At 34.6% G+C, this 21,210-nt stretch overlaps 1 protein-coding gene across 3 annotated transcripts in view; it reads left to right on the top strand.

Annotated features, from left to right (window-relative positions):
- Spag16 (sperm associated antigen 16) overlaps positions 1-21,210 on the top strand; it is a 782,336-nt gene that overhangs the window by 544,042 nt on the left and 217,084 nt on the right. For 2 of the 3 annotated variants that reach the window (XM_070027619.1, XM_070027799.1), the window contains one exon: positions 5,310-5,436. In XM_070027619.1, the coding sequence (XP_069883720.1) occupies positions 5,310-5,436 (127 nt within the window). Of the gene's footprint in view, positions 1-5,309; positions 5,437-6,396; positions 6,508-21,210 lie in introns of all 3 variants that reach the window. The other variant, XM_070027711.1, reaches the window with a different exon arrangement.

The raw sequence follows: 21,210 nt of genomic DNA, 5'->3' as shown, positions 1-21,210 counted from the left end.
ATTCTTATTTTTTCTCTATTGTATAAGTGTTTTCTACCTGATATTCTAACTTTTACTTGCTCTGATCTGTTAGTAAGCTTTCCGCTGGCATGTTTTTTTTTTAATTTGACAAACAGCTCTTCATTTCTAGCATTTTAATTTGATCTTTTCCATTTTTTAGGAATTTTCTATCTTTAATGAATTTTTCCTTAATATATTGTATTCTATAGTTCATATATTATTTTTATAATCTCTTGAATTTATTCAATTGTTTATTCTTTATTGATTATTCTTACAATTATTGTTTTGAGGAATTTTTGGAATTTTATCAATGTCACTACCATGAAAAGCCAAGGAATTGATAATTTAGAGGACTCATGTTGCTCTGATATTTTTTATATTTCTTTTGTTTTTAAATTGAGATTTGTGTATCTGATTCCAAATATTGACTAAAGATTTTAATCTCCAACATTCGTTCAGTTGAAATATTCTCAGGGTTCAGGTAGAACCTGGTAATTGTAGAATTGAGTTGGAATTTCTCATCTGTGGCCCGGAGATATAACTCAGTAGCCTAACATTTGTCCACATATTCACAATACTATATCTCATACATAACAACACTCAGAGAACAGAATTTCTTACAGTTCCTAGTGGATAGATTGGTGCTCTGTATGAGCTGATGGAAGAGTCAGCCAAGATTCATTCATTCGCTGGGACGTCGGCTCAATAGTAGAGTGCTTGCCTAGCATGCATGAGGTTCGATTCCTCAGCAGCACATAAGCAGAGAAAAGCCGGAAGTGGCGCTGAGGCTCAAGTGGTAGGGCTCTAGCCTTGAGCTAAGAGCTGAGGGACAGCGCCCAGGCCCAGAGTTCAGGCCCCACGACCAACAACAACAACAAAAACAAAAAGATAAATTCATTCTACCATTACTTATTGGTGACTTGATATAATTCTAGATTATGGGAATGTGTTCTCAGACAAGGATACTTTTATCTGCTCTTAAAAAGTTAAAATATTATAAATGTGTCTAGTTTAATTTTGTTTAATTTTGTTTCATTCGTTTAATTTTATATCTATATTCACATGTATAATATGAGCATATATATGTATATGTATATATAAATGTGTATATATTGACATACTGTATATACATATGTCATATATACACATGTGTATATGTATATATTTATCTTGCAGAACCTACTCATCTCCATTCCTCATTTTTCTGCAAATGTCATAATTCATTTCATCTTTATGACTAATATTCCATGTTACAGATATATATCATGATTCTTTATTCATCTGTTATTTACTCATTTGCAGTTGATTGCATTGTTCAGCTATTGTGAAGAAAGCTGCAATGAGCATGCTGATAACTCTTACTTAAATTAGTATTTACACTTCTAATAGATGCCCAAAAATATTACAGTTCCTAAAGCTGAACTTAACCAACTAATAAAATATACAATCAACATATAAAAGTAAGTTGCTTTTTCAATACACCAAAAATTAAAAATACCTAAAGAAATAGGGAAAACAACTCCAATCTCAATACCTGAAAAGAAAAAAGAAAATAAAAAGAAAACATAAGTATAAACTTAATTAGAAAAATTAACTAAAGTAAATCATCAAGTTTTGAAGAATAGATGATATCAGAATGCAGAAAGGCTTTCCTTGATCATGTTTTTGGTATTGACAGGATTTATATTATGAAAGTGGCCATGTTATTGAAATCAATTTATGCAATGCTCATAAAATCTCAATATTTCTTTATAGAAATAGCAAAAAATAATCCTAAAATTCCTAAGACTGCAAATGGGAAAAATAACTCTGAGCAAAAAGAGAAAGGCTGGTGTATCACACTATTAGACATTGAATTTTATCACAGAGCTATGGTAACAAAACAACATGGAACTGGCATAAACACAGACACAAAAATCTTGGAACATAATATAATACATAAAGAAAAAACACATTACAGCTATTTGATTTTTATGAAGAACTGAAAACCTGCATTGGTGAAAAGACACTCTTCAACATGATTCTGTGAAATCTATGTATCTACATATAGAAGATTGAAACGAGGCTTCTCTTTCTCTCCCTCTCCATGTCCCCCCCCACACACACTGTATATAAAAATCCATTCCAAATGAACCAAAGACCTCAATGTAAGATCTGAGGCATTGAAATGACTACAGGAAAATATTATAAATGTATAGGCATAGATAATTATTTTCTGAATAAAACTCCAATTGCCCAACACATAAGAAAAAAGATTGACAAATGAGATTGCGTATCAAAAAATTCAATGTCCAGAAAATCAAGAGGTAACCCAGGAAATGGGAGAAAATTTTTTGCCAGCTACTCAATAAATGAAGGATTTGTATAAAGAATATAGAGCTAGAAAGATTAGCAAAAGAACAAATAATCCAAATATTTAATGGACAAATTAATTAAACAAGCATTTATCAGAAGAGGAAATACAAAAGACTAATATATACATGAAGGAATGTTCAACATCATTTGGTTATAAAGGTAAAGCATATCAAATCCACATTAAGGCTTCATCTCACTTCGATCAGAATGATCATCATCAGAAAACAATAAATATTAGCAAGTTTGTGAGAAAAACAAAGCTTCTTGCACTGCTGGGGGTAATGAAAACTAATGCAACCTGTATAGAAATCAATAAATTCATGAAAAACTAAAAATAGCCAGGCACTGGTGGCTCATTCCTGAAACCCTAACATCTCAAGAGGCTCCGATCTGAGGACTGTGGTACAAAGGCAGCTTGAGCAGGAAAGTCTGTAAAACTCTCATCTCCAATTAACTACCAAAAAGTTGAAAAGAGAGCTATGACTCAAATGGTAAGAGCACAAGCCTTGAGCCCAAAAGCTGAGGCTCTGAGTTTAAGCCCCAGAGCTAGCAGTTACACACACACACACACACACACACAATCACTACCACCACCACCACCACCACCACCTAAATATAGACCAGTGTGAATTTATTTGAGAGCTCTCTATCCAGTTGCTTTCAATACTTTATTCAGTATTATTTTGTCTCTTCATCTCTCAGAGCTCACATTACAGTCAGTTTTTTTTTCCTATTTTTCCCTTTTTAGGGAAGGAGGTAGATGGATGTTCCTCTGGTTTGCCCAAGATAGAAGAATTAGGATATAGGGTCTGTGGATGTTCCTGTTATTGGCTTCAGAATTTCAATGTTTAGCCCTATCCTTTTTATCATTTCATTTTAGTAAATGATGCAGAACTATCAGGGTAAGAATTGCTGTTTATGTTTAACTCAAGACTGCTATGGAAAGATTGAGCTAAAACAAAACTCTTAGATGAGTTCCAAGAAACCATTATCTACCAGGATAACAATTATTTCTTGAGCTCTATTATGCTTAAACATTGTCATAGACTCCACATCTGCTCAACCTGCGTAGTATAACTAAATCATTCTTTTATTTCAGTTATCAAAAATATATTTTTCTATATTACCCATTATCTATTCAGTTTTACCATAATGAATACTTTTAATAATACATGGCTTCTAAATTTCTAAGGCAATGAAAAATTCTGGCTAAATGAGATTAGTGCAAAAATTTATAAGTCATTATATATTCTTTTATTAATGAAATATTTAGCACAATACCTGATTAATTAAAATCGTTTAATAAACATTGATTCATTTTAATATTGACAACATTTATAATTTGACAGCAATGGAAGTTTCAAGTATTAAGTGTTAAAATGTTAACTATTTTAATATTACATTCACCCAGCAAAAATGGTGAAATTACACCTTTTTACTTCATTTCTTCCATGTTTAATATTTAGTTGGATGAATTATGCTTGCCTGAAAATCATCTTTCCTTCAGACTCCAGACAAAAGTACATCTAGTCAATAACTTGCCTTCAGCAAGAGCTGTATGCACAAATTAAATTCTGATGAGAACTGATCTGCTCTGTTCTCATAATTGAACAAAGATTCCATTTTGTGACTTCTGAAGATGATTGAAATCCTCTATATTTGGAAAAGGTTTTTTTCTGTAATTTATAACATTAATATTCCCCGCTAATACTGAAAACTGCTCTTTCATTTTCTGAGATGAAATTCACTGATTTCTCTCCATTCTTAAAATACATGTTTACATATTTGAGACCATTCCAAGTTCTCTATGTTCCTTTCAAGTCATAAAAAAGATGAAGCATCTCATTTACTAGATTGAGGACAAGGTTTTTGTATTCTTTTGCCAGTGAGAGCAGTTACAGAATCTTAACACTAATGGTCTCCATTCTATTGCTGGTATGTTTAGGAAAAACAAAGTGTCTACTTGAACTGGAACATAGGATGTGTGTTTTATGCAGAATCCATGGTAGTTATGATAGAAATGAGAGATAAATTAAGCTAGCCTAAAGTAATAATGATGAAGCATTATATGATGTTAATGTTAATAAGTTTTACACCTAAAAACATAGAAAGAAACTAGAAGAAAATTTGGTTTTGACATTTACTTAACTACACTGGAGCTGAAAAGGGAACTCTATGTCAACTTGAAAGCAGCATATTGATCTATCACCAACATTCTCAATGACACTCATGTTGTGGATACTTATTACATCTGGAAAATAAATTAAAATGATGAGATGATGAGAAAGTGTGGAAATGTAAGAGTGGCCGGTGAACATAAGCCCTCTTTTGCTCATCAGCATATCCTCAGCTCCTGACAAAAAGCAAACATTCAATAAGCCTCTATTAAGTGGAAATGTAGACAGCCCTTGAGCTCAAAAATGCTGAGGCTGAGTTACAGCAACTAGACTGGGAAAATACCCTTCCCTGTCCATTACACCTGAACCCATCTACTCTGCTATATCTGATCTCTTCTTTCTTGTTCTATCATGCTACCAAAACAGACCCAAACATGTCCGCTGGGAAGTATGTCTAAGACCACAATAGGCACCAATTCATTGCAGAGAACTATACCTGGCCTCTGTCATTTTCTTCACCATGACAAATCTTTCTCTTACTGTCACATACATCATTTGCATGATGTAAAAAATGTATACCCAGACAATAAAATACTCTAAATGCTTTCCTGAATAACTGTTTACTAAAATTTAGTACAAGATTCCATATGTTTTGTTTTGCTATTAAAGACAAAAGTACAATGATAACTTTTAGCTTAGGTTAATGTTTGTGAACTTACAATATTGACCTTGTGAAATTATAACCTTATAACATCACTCTGATATTTTCTCCGTAGGTTATGAGGTATAGTGCTATAGATGAATACACATTTTTAACATCTATTTTATATTTTATAGGGTCACATAATAGCATCCTGCGACACCTGTGGGGTTATAAAACTATGGGACTTTCGGAAGCTCTTACCCATTGTGTCCATTGATATTGGTCCCAGCCCCAGCAATGAGGTGAACTTTGATTCAACAGGTAGGATCCTTTTATTTAACTTAGGACCAAAATAACAAGACTGTTATTCATTCTGGAACTGTTTTATCTTCCCTTAGGATTTTTATGGTATTTATTCCTATGAAAATTTGTTTTTTTTATATCCCATTACTTACAATGTGTTCAATCTCATCTGTGTTATATATCACATTTATATCATGAAAGAATTACATTTGTCATCTCTTTGAAGGAAGAACTAATGACATGTGTGTGTTAACATAGATAACACAGCATCGCTGTGGTGCCATAACCATATTGCTCGAATTTACTTATATCACAATGCAAATAGAATTTTTTTAAGCAATAGTAACAGAGAATAAAAAAGAATAAAAGTTGGTGAGGCAGTAACATTTTAATGGAATATTTTAGTCACATGAATTTAATAAATTGCCCTATATCATCTAGACTATACAATTTTTATGAAATGTGTGTTCATGTTACTGTTACAGTTGCATACTCTGAATCTTCTAATATTATTTGATCATGTTTAGCATTTTTCTGGAATAATGTAAACATTACAAACCAGATAAAAGTATTTTGTCCTTCCTGGTGATGACTAGTGTAGCCATCGATGTTAAAACCACATTGATTCCAACTGTCCATTTAGAAGATTAAAAATATAGTTGTGTTTACATCTTTGATGCTTGCCTTTGCTAAATAAAAAATGCACAGTGTATCTTTCTTTAGTTAGGATGATTCAATTTTGAACCTTTGGAAGTTGTGAGAATTTCAAAGTATTTGAGATTTCATTGTGTTCAAAGGTGTAGTGAAGAGAAAACCTTGCCTTAGTTTTTCATGAAGAGATAATACTTTTATAAACAATCCATATGAATTCTGTAACACAGAAAGCATAAATAAACCAAGAAGTAAGATGACTGTTGTGTATTTCTTAAGGCTCACTGTCATCTTGAGAATAGTTAAATGTGCCTTCTTAAACTTTAGATTGTGTTCCTGTTATAATGGAGTATGTGAGCCACCTTAAAAACAGTGCCCACTTGAAATATAGTTTTAGTTTCCAGGCATGATGGTACACACCTGTAATCCCAGCATCTGGTAAGTGGAGAACAGAGATGGTGAGTTCAAAGTTAGCCTGGACTACTAAACACTAAAAAATAAAAAGTAAAATGTTTTAAGTAATATTCTTGACATTAAGACATTTGTGATCTGTCGGAGTTCAAAATGAAAATGCTGTGCATACTAAAGGATCCCAGCTATAACAATTTCTTTCTATGCTATGAAAGCATATTAATATTTCAATTTAATTTCTGACATATAAATCTACCTTGAGAATATAGCTCTTAAGGAGCATTAGCTTGATTTTCATAAACATATCTCAACTATAAATCCCTTACTATTTTGAGCGAACATGTACGTATTCATGTTTTTGAGTTCTAAACTTTAAAATATTAAAACTTTTGACAATTCATTATGCTAATAAAAGATATGGTTTATTTTCAAATGCTGTACTAATAAAATAGTTATATCTTACTCTTATTACTAAATATGTTTCCACTGACTTTAATGACCTTGTCATCAACAGAAAGTTATTGTATGGTCAGACAAATGTGTCTCAAATAAATTATCAGGGTCTATCTTCTTGCATACAAGTCAATATGCTGTAAAATCCTTGGTATTTTTCCTCTCCCTGACTGCCGTATTCCTGGTAATTCAGTAATATTAAGAAGAGTGTGATGAGGCAAAGGAGGAACAATAGTAAACACCGAGACTAAGAGTGTGAGCTGCAGCCAGTGAAAGCACTCCATCAGCCTGAGGCAGTGCAATCTCAACCTGACCTTGCATCTTTTGTCCATTTCTCCAAGGAGCACACGATATTTATTTATTTATTTATTTTTGGGTCGGTCGTGGGGCTTGAACTCTGGGCCTAGGCAATGTCCCTCAGCTCTTCAGCTCAAGGCAAGCGCTCTACCACTTGAACTACCGCTCCACTTCCGGTTTTCGAGTGGTTTATTGGAGATAAGCGTTTCACGGAATTTCCTGCCCCGGCTGGCTTTGAACCATGATCCTCAGATCTCAGCCTCCTGAGTAGCTAGGATGACAGGCGTGAGTCACCTGCACCTGACACGATGTTTAATTTTAATCCCCTGTGTCTGAGAAATTACTGTTCAAAGACTTTTCATGTTGAGTAATGAGAAATACTTGTTTTTGTGCAGAAGTCCTCACTTACTCTTTATTTAAAAGGTTACAATCTAAAGTTGGAGAACCTAGAGGGAACAAGCACAAGGTCTGATAAAAATATGAAAGTTACACTGGAAAGTACCAGAAATCATGTTCATCTCAAGAGAGAATGAGAGTGCAAATTATAGAGGACAACATAGTTGAAATTAGGATATGATTATATACATCTATTCTAATCATTATCCTTTTCAGGAGCATAGTATTTAAAAGAGAAATGTATACCTGATTTAATTCATGAAAATATCTGGACTAGGAAAAACATGAAGCCTATGGAAATTCAAAATATGGCTTTATTTTAAGAGGTTTATATTTATTCCCAGTGGTAAGCTAATGCATGCCTATATGATACAATTATTTCCAAAAGCAATAGGTTAGTACTGAACACTTATTAAGGCCTCGCATTAAACTGTGATGGTATCTGGTTGTGCAGTGATGTACAACTAACACATGATTTGTTATAGCTGTGCTAAGGTGCAGCAAGGCTGTTTTCCTTGTGCGTTTGAACCTGAGGAAAGTCATTGGAAGCATCCATGTGATGACATCAGAGTATTCTATAATTCATGTGATAATACAGATAGCATCCTGCCTGATGTATTTCTTACAAAAAATACACTGGTTGTTAGATATTCTCAATGATCCTCATAGAAACAAACATTTCCTAGTTCCATACCATTTAATTAAGAAGATCTTGAAATTATGAGGTAATCTTCAAGAGAAAATTATATCCAGAAACATCTGTATATAATATATAAAATATAGTATAATATATGATACTTATTTTTTATAAATAGGGGATTTCTTGTTGCTGCAAATCTGACACAATATAGACATAAAGTTGAAGTGGAGATGATTAAAAACATGAAATGTTCACACCTTTCATTGCAAATACATCAAATTTCCTTATTATTATTAAGCTCACAAGCAAATATTTTGATTTGAGATTTATCATTGTACAAATGTCTTAAGTAATGGTACTTTGTGTTTTAAAATTGAGATGCCTAATCACATAGCATCTTTTAGATAGAGCTTTGATAAATTTTTTGGAGGGGAAACCAGAAGTTTAGGAAACAAATGCCTACTGTAATTAAGACCATTAGGTTTAACCACATCTTCAGTGCTATTTGAAGTTCAGGAAAATTGTTTAATCTCTCTAAAGTAGCTGCCCTCCCAGAAATATTGGGATATACAGTCTTGTAGTGTTTAACATGGATTCAAAGACATACTGGTATTGTACAATCAGGAACTTTTATCATGGTCCTCTACTATGCTTATCCTAGAGTGTGAAGGGATCTCAGGGGTCCTTTTACTGCTTTTAGGAATGAAAAATGGAAGTCAGCCTGCTTGTGTGCAAGTAGAATGCTCAAGGCTTTGCACCACCATAAGGAAGAATGCCAGTGGATCTCTGGTCTAACAGATACAGAGGCCAAAACCTCATTTTTAGGCAACACTATTTTTCATAATGTAATTGAATGATTGATTGAATTAATACGTAAATAGGATATATGTGGTGTGTGTATATTTATATATATAGTCAAAAGATTGGAAAACATATGAATCACCATGTAGGATTTGCTCTTCCCTTGCTGCCATACATTTAAAAGAGGAATCACGTGTGTGATAGCATTATTTGCATAAAGTTTTATTTGCAAATAGATTACTTGTGACAAAGACAGATTATCTGTGTTTACACATGAATACATTATTATATATTTATAACCTTGTATTTGTGAAGGGATAAATGTTCCTTTCTCATTAAACAGAGAGCCCTCCTGTTACTATAAAACAATATTTTTTTGTGAAGATTCACCATCTAAAATAGCATCTCTCATTTGACATACTCAAAATGCCATATGTTTTCCCATTCAAAAATTTATAACTATTTCAGAAAAATGTTAAATGAAATCTCATCATGAAAGTAATAAAAATGAATGGTGAGAATTTATACATACCATTTTCCACCTCCCCCGTTTCCCTGTGTTTATGTAGTTTAACAGTAGTTTCCCTCCTTTGGAAATGGGGATTCTAGGATATTTGTAAAAGAGTCACATCACTGAAAATGCAGAGGCAGAAATGTGAGCCAGATGGGGACTTTCCAGCAGAAAGCTTTATCAGTAGCACATCATCAAAATGGGCAAAGTTTCCCACCATTTGGAGGAAATCCCAAATACTCTCCACAGGCAGATTTGCAATAAATATGCTAAAATGAGAAGGCCAAAAAAAAAGTCTTGATTGAAAAAATAAGAAATGTATCAGACTTCTCTCTGCCCCAGTTTTTCAAGACAAAATGAGATAACTCTAAATGCTTGGTCCAAATTAAATTAATCAGTCTCTGTTAATAAAGGCTGCAGTAGATGGCTTTGTATTTAAAAGGTCCCTTGTCTTTAGTCCCCTCCGATAGAAACAGTGAAGTGTAGTGGAGAAAGCACTTATTCAGAAGTTAGAAGCCCTAACTTGGAATTTTCTCTTTTACTTCTTTTGGGTAAACTGATTTTCGGTGAGTGTTCTAAACATGTGTGGGCCGGGATTTTCTTGGATTTTTTCTCCAGCCAAGGTCAGGTCACAGGGACCACCTGGATTGATTTCATACCTAAAAACATAGGCAAGAGAAAAAGAGGCAAATATTAACGAAACAGCAGTTTTTAGACACTGAATGTTGGGTCATTAAAAACACAGTGGTTCCTGAAAGACGAGATGTAGATACAATGAAGGGAATCGCCACCCCAGATTACTGTCTTAAGAAAAGTTTCTAGGTATCAAGTCAGCGGGAGCAGCATGGTAGTCTGGAGTTCAAAGGAGCAGTTTCAAGTCTGCAGTGCGGAGCCCAGGAAGGATGGGAGCAGGCCAGAAAGCACCCTAGAGATTTTCAGGAAATCAATCAGTCGCCAGCTGAGAAAGGACTGGTACAGCTTGAGGCAGGGGAAAGGTGGGCATGAAACATTCTGGGCAAAGAAATCCTAGGACCTCACATAGGCCGAGGAGTACTTAGAGCTACCACAAAGCAGAGTTGAAAATCTCTGAAATTCAAAAAGACAATAGGTGGAGTGGAAATTACCCAACATGGACACAAGAGGCTTTTCTCTGTTGTTGTTTTTAATGTACTATGTGATTTCTTGTATGTTCTGCCCCTTATGGTATATCCCCTGTTGTTACTGTATTGTACACACATTTATCTAAATTAGAGATAGGAAGGGGAACAACAGAATAGTGAGACCAAGGACAAGAATGGGAGGAGGGAGAACCAATATGTTGGAAATGATCTGTACAACTTGTGGGGGAGTACCTGGGGTGGGGGTGTAAGTAGGAGAAAAATGAGGGAAGCAGCAACAAGCCTGACAAGAAATGTACTTATTACCTCACTTCTGTAACTGTAACCCCTCTGTACATCACCTTGACAATAAAAAAAGAGAAAAAGGGGAAAAAGAAATTACCCAACTACCACAACCAATTCAGCCTATTTTCCATATATGAAGTTTGAACACAGCTTCACCCACTTGTTTGTATATTATCTGTATTTGTTCATTTACATGTAGTCATCTCACCACAAACAACCAGGTTGAGCGTTTGCAAGAGACTATATAAGTCACAAAGCCTAAAATTATTATTAGGCAGCTATTTGCTGGAGCTCTATTTGAGGAACATCTCTAATCTTGCTTTTGATGGCTATTTTGCAGACAGCCCCATGGACTTTTCAGCCTAGCTGGCTTTCATCCATGATCTGGATGAAAGTCTCCTGAGTGGCTAGGATTGCAGGCAGCAGCCACTGTGCCCAGCCTTTTTGATCTCCTTTTGACTGATAAGGAAACTGAATCACATAATATTACCAATCTCAGAGTCATCCAGCTAATAAACATGCAGTTGGAATTTTTTTAGAAGCAGATTAAAACCAGAGACATAAATTTTATATTATTCTAAGTTTCAGGATAGTAATAGTATTTGTTTATATATTACTATATAACATCTGTTAAGAGAAAAGATTAATGAACTATAAATATTGAAATAATCCTACTTATAACCACTTGGAGATGTTTAACTCATAGCTGAGTGAGACATAGAATCCTATGTCAATTAGTTCCTTTTTCTGTGGGGAAAAAAGCAGAAAAGAGAATCCGCTTAGTGTTATCTGTCAGGGTTTGATATATCTTAAGAACAAGGAACATCTTAAACGCTATTTGTTTCTACTGGGAGCTAAAACTTAAAATCCATACCATAGTTTAACTTTCTATCCAAGTAGTCAGGACTGAATTATACTAGCCCCTGAAGAACCCTTCTTTCTGTGTTTCATAGTTAAGTGTTCTTTAGTACTGTATGCTCAACACATGCCTGACACACAGTCACTCAATATATGTTTCACACACACACACACACACACACACACACACACACTTGTGTATTGCTCAGGATTGAACCCAGACCCTCACTTGTATTTTCATTTAACTGAGACATGGTTAAAAATAAAGCTAACTGAAATTAGGAAGACAAAGTACAAGACAACTTCTTTTGTTGCTAAAGCATAGGAAGAAGCCCCTTCTACTTACAACTTGTTAGGAAGAATTCAAGAATTCATCTTAGGAGGCCCATATTCTACCACATTCTTGAAAAAGATAAAACAAGAAAGGATGAAATATAATGTTTTTAAATGACAAGGTAACCCAGCTTAATTATTAATTCCCTGTTTGAGTAGTCCTATTGTGTTTGCAAATACTTTTGTTCTTAAGTAAAATACAGGCCCCTCAGTAGCTGAAGGAAATCAGATTATGTACTCCTATGTATATACACGTGAATGACTCATACCTCCCATGAGCCAGGCTATGCTTGAGGAACTTGGATTTCTCTTCACAACATGTAAATCAGGATTCATTCCCCCAGTTTATAGTTTTGAGAGCTTTGATGATATATTTATACTAATAAATTTACACATTTTAAAAAATTCTATGAAAACCTGAATTTCATTTTGTTACTGTAAATCAAGCACTATACAGAAAAAAATAGAGTATCAGAGGAACTAATTTTATACTGTACCTGGAAAATGAGCCTTTTATTCCTCTGTGATTTTTTGTCTTAGTATTTCTTCATCTAGTGACAACTTATCTAAAGAAGCATTGGGACTAGAATGACAATAATGTTGTTAATACTTTGCAAGTTTTAATTAAAGACATATTAATCAAAGACATATTAATTCAGGTGTAATATTCATAGTTGTAGAAAGAATTATGGCCATGAGTTTCTTTTGATAGGTCTGATGTCCATTCTGATTAGTTTGTGACTGTGCCATTTCAGTTAGAAAATGTTTCTATTATCATCGTAATGATGGTTCATAAATTCTGAAATTACAATAAAATGTACAATTTATAATGGGTTAGTATATACAAAAGTTACTGACTTCTGCCTCAAAACATAAAATCTACACATCACTAAGTCTTGTTCTTTTATAAGTATGAAGGGCTGGCTCCTTAGATAATAGCATTGGTGTATACTGTTCCATGGGCATGTATAAAAGCTTCCTCTTGGACTTCTCATGGTAGCTGTAGAAAGAAGACTTTAAGACCTCCAATACCCGTAAGTCCCCCTTTTTTACAAGTCTAGATTGAATTTGTAAAAAGACATCTAGAGGTTACATCATGTGTATTAGGAAAGCACGTTCTTGAGTGTAAGGTGTAGTTCTGCAAAATAAAATTATAGTCCGTCCATGACTTGTAATGTGAACATGAGCAGGACACCCAGATTCTCCTGCTCTTAGCTTTATCATCTGTAAAATAGTAAGTTTGGATTAAATGGCTTTATCAGTTGGTTTACAGCCTAATCTGTGAATAATTTTTATTTCATTTCCCCTGTGTTGAGTGTAATTAGGACATGGTATCCTGAGGCAAAAATGTTATTAGTAAAATTTAAATGAACTGATGCCCTATTTGAAACAAGAATATTAAATATAAAAATATAAATATGATCTCCTACTTTTCCTTAATTTCAAACGAATAAAATTTGGTACAAAAAATAAAGATTTCTTAAGCATTAAGCCTCAAGTTTAAATGGCAGCTGTATCGCTCAGCAAGAATAAATGTTATTTTCCAATATCAACTTACATTCAATCTCTTTAGCCACAGGAATTTTGACAAAAAGATGCATAAATCCCAACATTTTAATACAGTAAATTAATGGCCAGACTAGAGTCTTTTTATAGAATATAAGATAATAACATTCTGAACTGCTCTAGTTAAATCAAAGCAGCAAATAACTTATTAACCTTACAAATTACAGTATTTATAATGTAGATGCAGTCAGCTTTCGAAGCTACAGTTGCATGAATGTTACAGACACACAAGTTAATTTTTCAGTTTGGTGTAGCATTTTTATGCCTTTTATAGCATATATTACTTGAATGAGGGGGATTTCATAAGTGACATTTCCACACGTGCACACCATGCATCCAAAATGAGTGCAGTCCCCTCCTTCCCCTCCACTCCCCCTTCTTAACGCAATGTAAACAGTTTTTTTTGTCCTGTTCCCTCACATGCATATTAAGAACTTCAATCATATTTGTTGTCAGTTACCCTCTCCGTTCTTCCCTGCATCGGTTCCTACCCCAGGAGGACCGGCTTTACCTGTCACTCAATGTTTTGCATATATTATCTGTACATAAGGTTTCCCCAATGCATATATTATCTATTAATTGGTCAATCTGCTCTATTTTTCTCTTTTTTCGTTCTGCCATTCTTCTATTGTTCATCACATTCATTGTTATCTTCATGCATAAATTCTTTGCACTTCAATATTATTTAACCTTCTTCATTCTCTTTTACTGTCTCCCTTCCCCTTGAATCCTCAAACAGTACCACAGTTAAAATTATAGCCTATATATTTGTATGTATTTGTATGTGAGTATATTTGTGTGCATATATATGCATATATATATATATATATGAGGTCTAGCTTCTACGAATGATAAAATTTGGGATAGTAAAACTCAGTATAAAGGCTTAGGGGTGGGCCTCAGTTGGTAGAGAGCTAGCCAACAAGTGAAAGCTGCAGGTACCAAGTTCAAGTCCTACTCTCAACCACCACCCCCAAAAAAACAATCCTTAACAGCCAAGGAAACTACAAACATTTCAAAGTATAGAAACTAAACAATACATAGCTGCATGAAATAAGAAGAGAAATCAGGATGAATATAATGAAAATTAAAATATATTCTATCAGAATTTTGAATATGGCAAAGGAAATATGAGGGAAATTTGTAGCTATGAGCACCCTTATGAGAAAAAAAGAGAGAGAGAGAGAGAGAGAGAGAAGGAAAGAAGGAAAGAGAGAAAGAAAGAAAGAAGGAAGGAAGGAAGGAAGGAAGGAAGGAAGGAGAGAAGGAGAGAAGGAAGGAAAGAAGGAAAGAAAGATTGGTTTCAAATAGATAGTCTGAAGATATACCAAAATCTCCTAGAAAATAAGGACTAGCAAAACTCCATACTAGCAGATGGAAAGGAATTGTAAAGATGAATTGGAAAAATTGAGCAAGATAGAGACAAAAATGAACTATACAAAGAATGAAACAAAAAGATGGTACCTTGAAAAGATAAATAAGATTGATAATCCAAAAAGAAGGAAGAACAATACCTAGACATAATAAAAAATATGAGATAAAAAATACCCAGTTAGAGAGGAAAAGAGAGAATAGAGATATTTGATCATTGAAATCCAGAGTATCTTAATGGAGCACTTTGAAAACAAATATTAAATAAACTGTAATATCAAGATATAAATTTATAGATGCATTTAACTTACCAAAACTGAGTCAGGAAGATATAAACTACTTAAATAGACGTGTAGCATTTTAAACAAAGTTATAACTGCAGCTTCATTCTCTGATATAGTTGTACTACAGTTAACTGTAATTCTAACATTGTAGGTGTAGATAATCAAAAATATTTGGAATTGTTTCTTACATAAACAAAGTATTCCTTGGAAGGAGTTTATAGAGCTATGTGCACAATTATATTTAAATAATAAGCAAATAGAACATGCCTAAATAATGTAAATTTGAAATAAAAAAACATACATCATGTTTACATAAAAAACGTATTTCAAAAGCCTTTATCCTAGTTACGTGCATATACACAATTAGCATGCTAAGACCAAATTATTTTTCAACACACATAAGTAAAAACATTCAAAAAGCTATGTGTACATATGTAGCATTTGGGAGAAATGAGTAACATAACTGTTTGTATATTAATATCATCTCAAAAATAAATTATCTGAATGTATATAGTAAGCTATGCTGGTATGTTTGCATATACAATGAAAATTACATGTATGTGCTACCATGGATCATTTTGAAATATAAACAAGTAACATTTTTACAAATATTTTAATGAACAAAATGCAATTACAGAAAGAAATAAAGTATATTTTTTCCAAAGGGTGGAACAGTTTGGAAATCTAAGAGGAATATATTATTATTATCTAATCATACACACTCATTATCAGATTAAAAGGTAATAGTAAAAATTTACAGTGTACACATTCTGCACGGTCCAAAGTCTATTAGCCACAAAATTTGTCTTCCACTTAATAGTCTGTATATACAAAATGGAACATAATCATCTTTAATCTGTCCACATGATACTTTTTAATAGGATAATCCTTTAAGGGAAGTGTTAGCTCAACACAAATCAGCCCAGAACAAATTGCATACAAACCTTAGAAATAGAACCTGCACAGTTGGTAGTTAAGATAAACTGTAGTTACATTTATCTAAAATTGAATTTTAAACAATATTCAAATATGATTTACTGAATCTGATAGAGCTCATAATTGTATTTTCTCACTTGTAATATGAAGTATAAATAAAAACAGTTCAAAGGTCATCAACAGATAAAAATACTGCGAAGAAGCAACCATCTATTATGAAAATCCACACTCCATTAATGTTTTGAAATAATGAGTTTAAACATCTTGGAACAGTACCTACGCACTTCGGATCATGCTTTCTCCCCCAGAATTGTAAGAGTCCCTCTCATATTTGGTCAGCCTAATGGTAGAAATTGTGCTAGTACAACTGATATTTAGTGCAGCCTTTTTATAGGCTAGTTGGTGTACTGATTTCTACGTTCAGAAAACAAAGAAATAGGTCAGCTCTCTATATAGTGTCAGTATATGAATCTACAGGTAGGAATTGGGGCTGTTACAAACTATATACTTGTGTACTTGCCATGTGTGTCATTCTAGTACTATATGTCAAGAAGAATATGTAGCCCTATATGGAGCTGGAGAGAAAAGATGGGCCTTCCTATTAGGGTACACTTTCTGTTTCTAATGGGAAATTGGTGCAAATAATGTACTGAGCTTTTTTTGGCGGGGGGGGGGGGGTTCCAGTTATAGAGCCTGAACTCTGGACCTGGGCGCTGCCCCTCAGCTCTTTAGCTCAAGGCTAGCGCTCTACCACTTGAGCCACAGCACCACTTCTGGCTTTTTTTTTTTTCTGCTTATGTGGTGCTGAGGAATCAAACCCAGGGCCTCATGAATGCAAGGCAAGCACTCTACCACTGAGCCACCTTCCCAGCTGTACTCAGCTTTTGACTATTCCTTTCTTTCGAGAATCCTCTATGCCTGGCATAGTGTTTCATTTGTTCCTGTAGCATACTGCATCAAGATCTATTTATCTTTATCCAAATTCATTGGTTAACAGTGGGTGCTTTTGCTGCTTTATGTTTCTATTTGTTTCACATTTACTTTATTCCCAGAGTCCCCCATAATTTCCTTCATCTTCTGCTGTCCCACTGCCCTTCCTACAAAAAGTAGTTGGCTTTTATCTTTTCTATCTCTTGGCTACACTTTCGTTATCTTATCGTTCTACTCATCTATGGCATTTGTAATACACAAATACCTCTGTTCTCCCAAATCCTGATGCTGTCCTCACACAGACCCTTGTAATGGGCTTCTGTGGGGGTTTCTCTGTATACGAACCCTTGTGTGGAATTAATGTGCCCTAAAATGAACCTTATTTCATTTCCATACATTGTGCCAAATTGCTTTCCTAGTCAGTAATGAATAAAATTTGAGGGTGGCTCAGACCTGAAGCACTTTCTTCATTTTGACCCAGACCTAATTTTCAATCTATCTAATTTGCATCGTAGGGCCTGCTCCTGTGGGACATGCAGTCTGTTCAGTATAGGAAGAATGAACACAATAAATCAGACTGTGCCACCACACTTGATTCTTCTAGATGTCATAGGTACTAAGTCTGCTTCATGTTTCATTGGCCATGACAATTTATAAGCCAAGGCCAAAACCATTATGACCACAGGCATCTAGGGCAAGGCTTATGATAATTGGTAGGAGGCTTTACCATCTTACAGAGAAGGAGCAAGCATTGGGAACAATAATTGAATGATCTAGTGAGATTGTTATTTTTCAGTTTGAACTGAGTACCTTACATGTTAGCCATGTCACCAGCTTTTGTTTTTAGGGTAGGATCTTGTGCTTTTTCATGTGACTGCCTCAGATGGAGATTCTCCTACCTGTTTCCTGCTGTGTACTGAGGACCACAGACAGACATCAACATATCTGGCTTTTGATTAACATGGTGGGGTCTGATTAACATGTTTGTGGGCCCTCCATGACCCAAGGTTGCCCTAAATACCTTCACCTGATTAGTTTGGTTTACAGGAATGAGTCATTGTGTATGACTCTATGAAGACAGATTTTTAATAGCATATTAAATAGCTATTTAATAGCATTTAATAGCTTCACTTATCTGAAATACCATTCCCATCATATATCAACCTCAGGTTGTTGGACAGTAGTTAAGTTTTCCTTTCTAATGCATTGTTGTAACATTGTTTATTATCTGGTACAATAGTGTTTATTTTGGACTGTTCTAATATTACTGTTAACCTCTGATCTTCTTTTTCAATCCAATTTGAATTTGAATTTACAAGTCCCTGGTACTGGGGGAGAGGGGTGAATGCAGTACTGGGGATGGAACTCAGTACTTCATGCTTGCTAGGCAGGTGCATTCCCACAGCTTCACATTTCCATCCCTTTCTGTGATGCTTATTTTGGAGATAGCACCTCATTACCTCTTGGGCATGTTGCTGGACTGTGACCTGTCTAGTTTAGTTTTCTTGTATAGCTGATATGACACCATTACACCAAGTCTTCTCCATTGACATGTAGTTAAAATCTCAGCCTCCAACCTAGCTAGGATCAAAGGTATATGCTGCCATGACCAATGATCAGTGGAGAAGAGGTCTTAGGAACTTTTCAGCCCAGGCTGACCTTGAACTATGATCTTCCTAACTTTGGCCTTGCAAGTAGATAGGATTATAATCATGAGCCACTAGTACCTGATTTTTTCCTAGTTTTTTTTATAAGCTTTTATTTTTATTTTTTTATTGTGAAAATACTGTACACAGAGGAGTTACAATTAGATGGGCAAAATAATGAGTACATTTCTTATCAATCATTGTAGCCTCCTCCTTTGTTTCCCCTTCCCATCCCTTCCCACCCCCCCACCAAATCTTCCCCCCCACCAAAGTTATAAAGTTCATTTTTCCACATAACGACTTGTACATCTCATTGTTGCAGTGGATACACCTGTATCCCTATTTAAACGATTTGTTTTTCCCCTTCCCCTACACAAATTATACCATCCTCAAATACAGTGAAAGCAGGGGTTATAACGTAGGGGAGGGACATACAAAGCAACAAAGAAATCATCTTATAAATGTTTTAGAAACAATCACCTGAAAGAAAAAAAAACATTTGAATATATATCTTAGGGTTCATTTCCTAACATCAACTTATCAGACCATTTCTGCTTGTCTCAGATATATACTAGTTATTGCAAATAAGGGAAACCATGGGACCTAAGTTTCTTTGGGCCTGGCTTACTTCACTTAATATAATTCTTTCCAAGCCTTTCCATTTCCTAACAAATGGGGCAATGTCATTCTTTCTGATGGAGGCATAGAATTCCATTGTGTATATATATACCACATTTTCTTGATCCATTCATCTACTGCGGGGCATCTGAGTTGGTTCCATATCTTAGCTATGGTAAATAATGCTGTAATAAACATAGTCATGCTGGTAGCTTTAGTGTGGCCTTGTTTGTGATCATTTGGGTAAATGCCCAAAAGAGGGATTGCTGGGTCATAGGGGAGCTCTATGTGGAGTCTTTTGAGGAACCTCCATACTGCTTTCCAATGTGGTTGAACAAGTTTACATTCCCACCAACAATGCAGTAAGGTTCCCTTCTGTCCACATCCCCTCCAGCATCTGTTGTTATTAAAGTTCTTGATTATAGCCATTCTAACTGGGGTGAGGTGATATCTCAATGTTGTTTTGATTTGCATTTCTTTTATGGCTAGAGAGGTTGAGCATTTCTTCATGTGTCTATTGGCCATCCTTTCCTCTTCAGAGAAGTTTCTCTTTAAGTCTTTAGCCCACTTATTTATTGGGCAGTTGTTTCTTTGAAGCTTTGTTGTTGGGGGATTCAATTTTTTGAGTTCCCGGTATATTTTAGATATGAGACCCTTGTCTGTTGTAAGGCTAGTGAAAATGTTCTCCCAATCCGTGGGCTTTCTATCAATCTTGTTAGCTATGTCCTTTGCCATGAAGAAGGTCTGCAATTTCATGCAATCCCATTTGTCCAACTTTTCTTTGATTTGTTGTGTTTCTAGGTCTCTATTGAGAAAATTTCGGCCTGTGCCAAGGAGACCTAGGGTTTCTCCTATTCCATCCTGTAATGTTTTCAGGGTGTCTGCTTTGACTTCGAGGTCTTTGATCCATTTGGAGTTGATTCTGGTACAGGGTGATATATATTTATAAGCTTTTTATAAATTTCAATTTTATGGAATTGTATCAGAGACTATGGTCTGTGATAAATTGACCTCTGTGCTCTAAAATGTAGAAAACAAGTCTTCTGTTCCATCTTTAATCAAAAAGAAAAAGGGATATATGTGTATCCCTTGTCAGTTTAAACAGTTTACAGAAATTTTTGTTTAACATATCAAATTGTTACTCAAATAATTTATAAAATGTCTTAATTTTGTCATGTTGACATCTCAGTTTCTAACACATGGATATTAAAATCCTCAATAACAAGTGCTCACAAATTTCTCCCTCAAATTCTGTTGCTTTTTGATGTGATATGTTGGAGGCTATGTTCAAGAATTCTATCTTTTTTATCACCATTGCATCTTCTTGTTCTTTTTTTCCCTTGCATCACCTATAACTTCTTTTATGTATATATTTTTATTGTAAAAATACTGTACAGAGGGGTTACACTTACATGAGTAAGGTAATGAGTACATTTCCTATCAAGCATTGTTACCTCCTTTGTTTTTCCTTTACCATCCCTTCCCTCCCAATCTCCCTAACTCCTCTCCCACCAAGTTGTAAAGTTTGTTTTCAACATAGTGTCTTGTACATCTCATTGTTACAATAGGTCAACCTGCATCCTTATTTCAGCATGTTATTTCCCTTCCCCTCCCCAAATTAGAAAAGTGTATTTACAAGATGCAGGGCACCAACATCAAATACAGTGAAAACGGGGGTTATACCAAA

Source organism: Dipodomys merriami, unplaced genomic scaffold (genome assembly GCF_024711535.1).
Source record: "Dipodomys merriami isolate MVZ:Mamm:240054 unplaced genomic scaffold, mDipMer1.0.p SCAF_1, whole genome shotgun sequence".
NCBI lineage: Eukaryota > Metazoa > Chordata > Mammalia > Rodentia > Heteromyidae > Dipodomys > Dipodomys merriami.
This window is presented reverse-complemented; position numbering and strand designations above follow the sequence as displayed.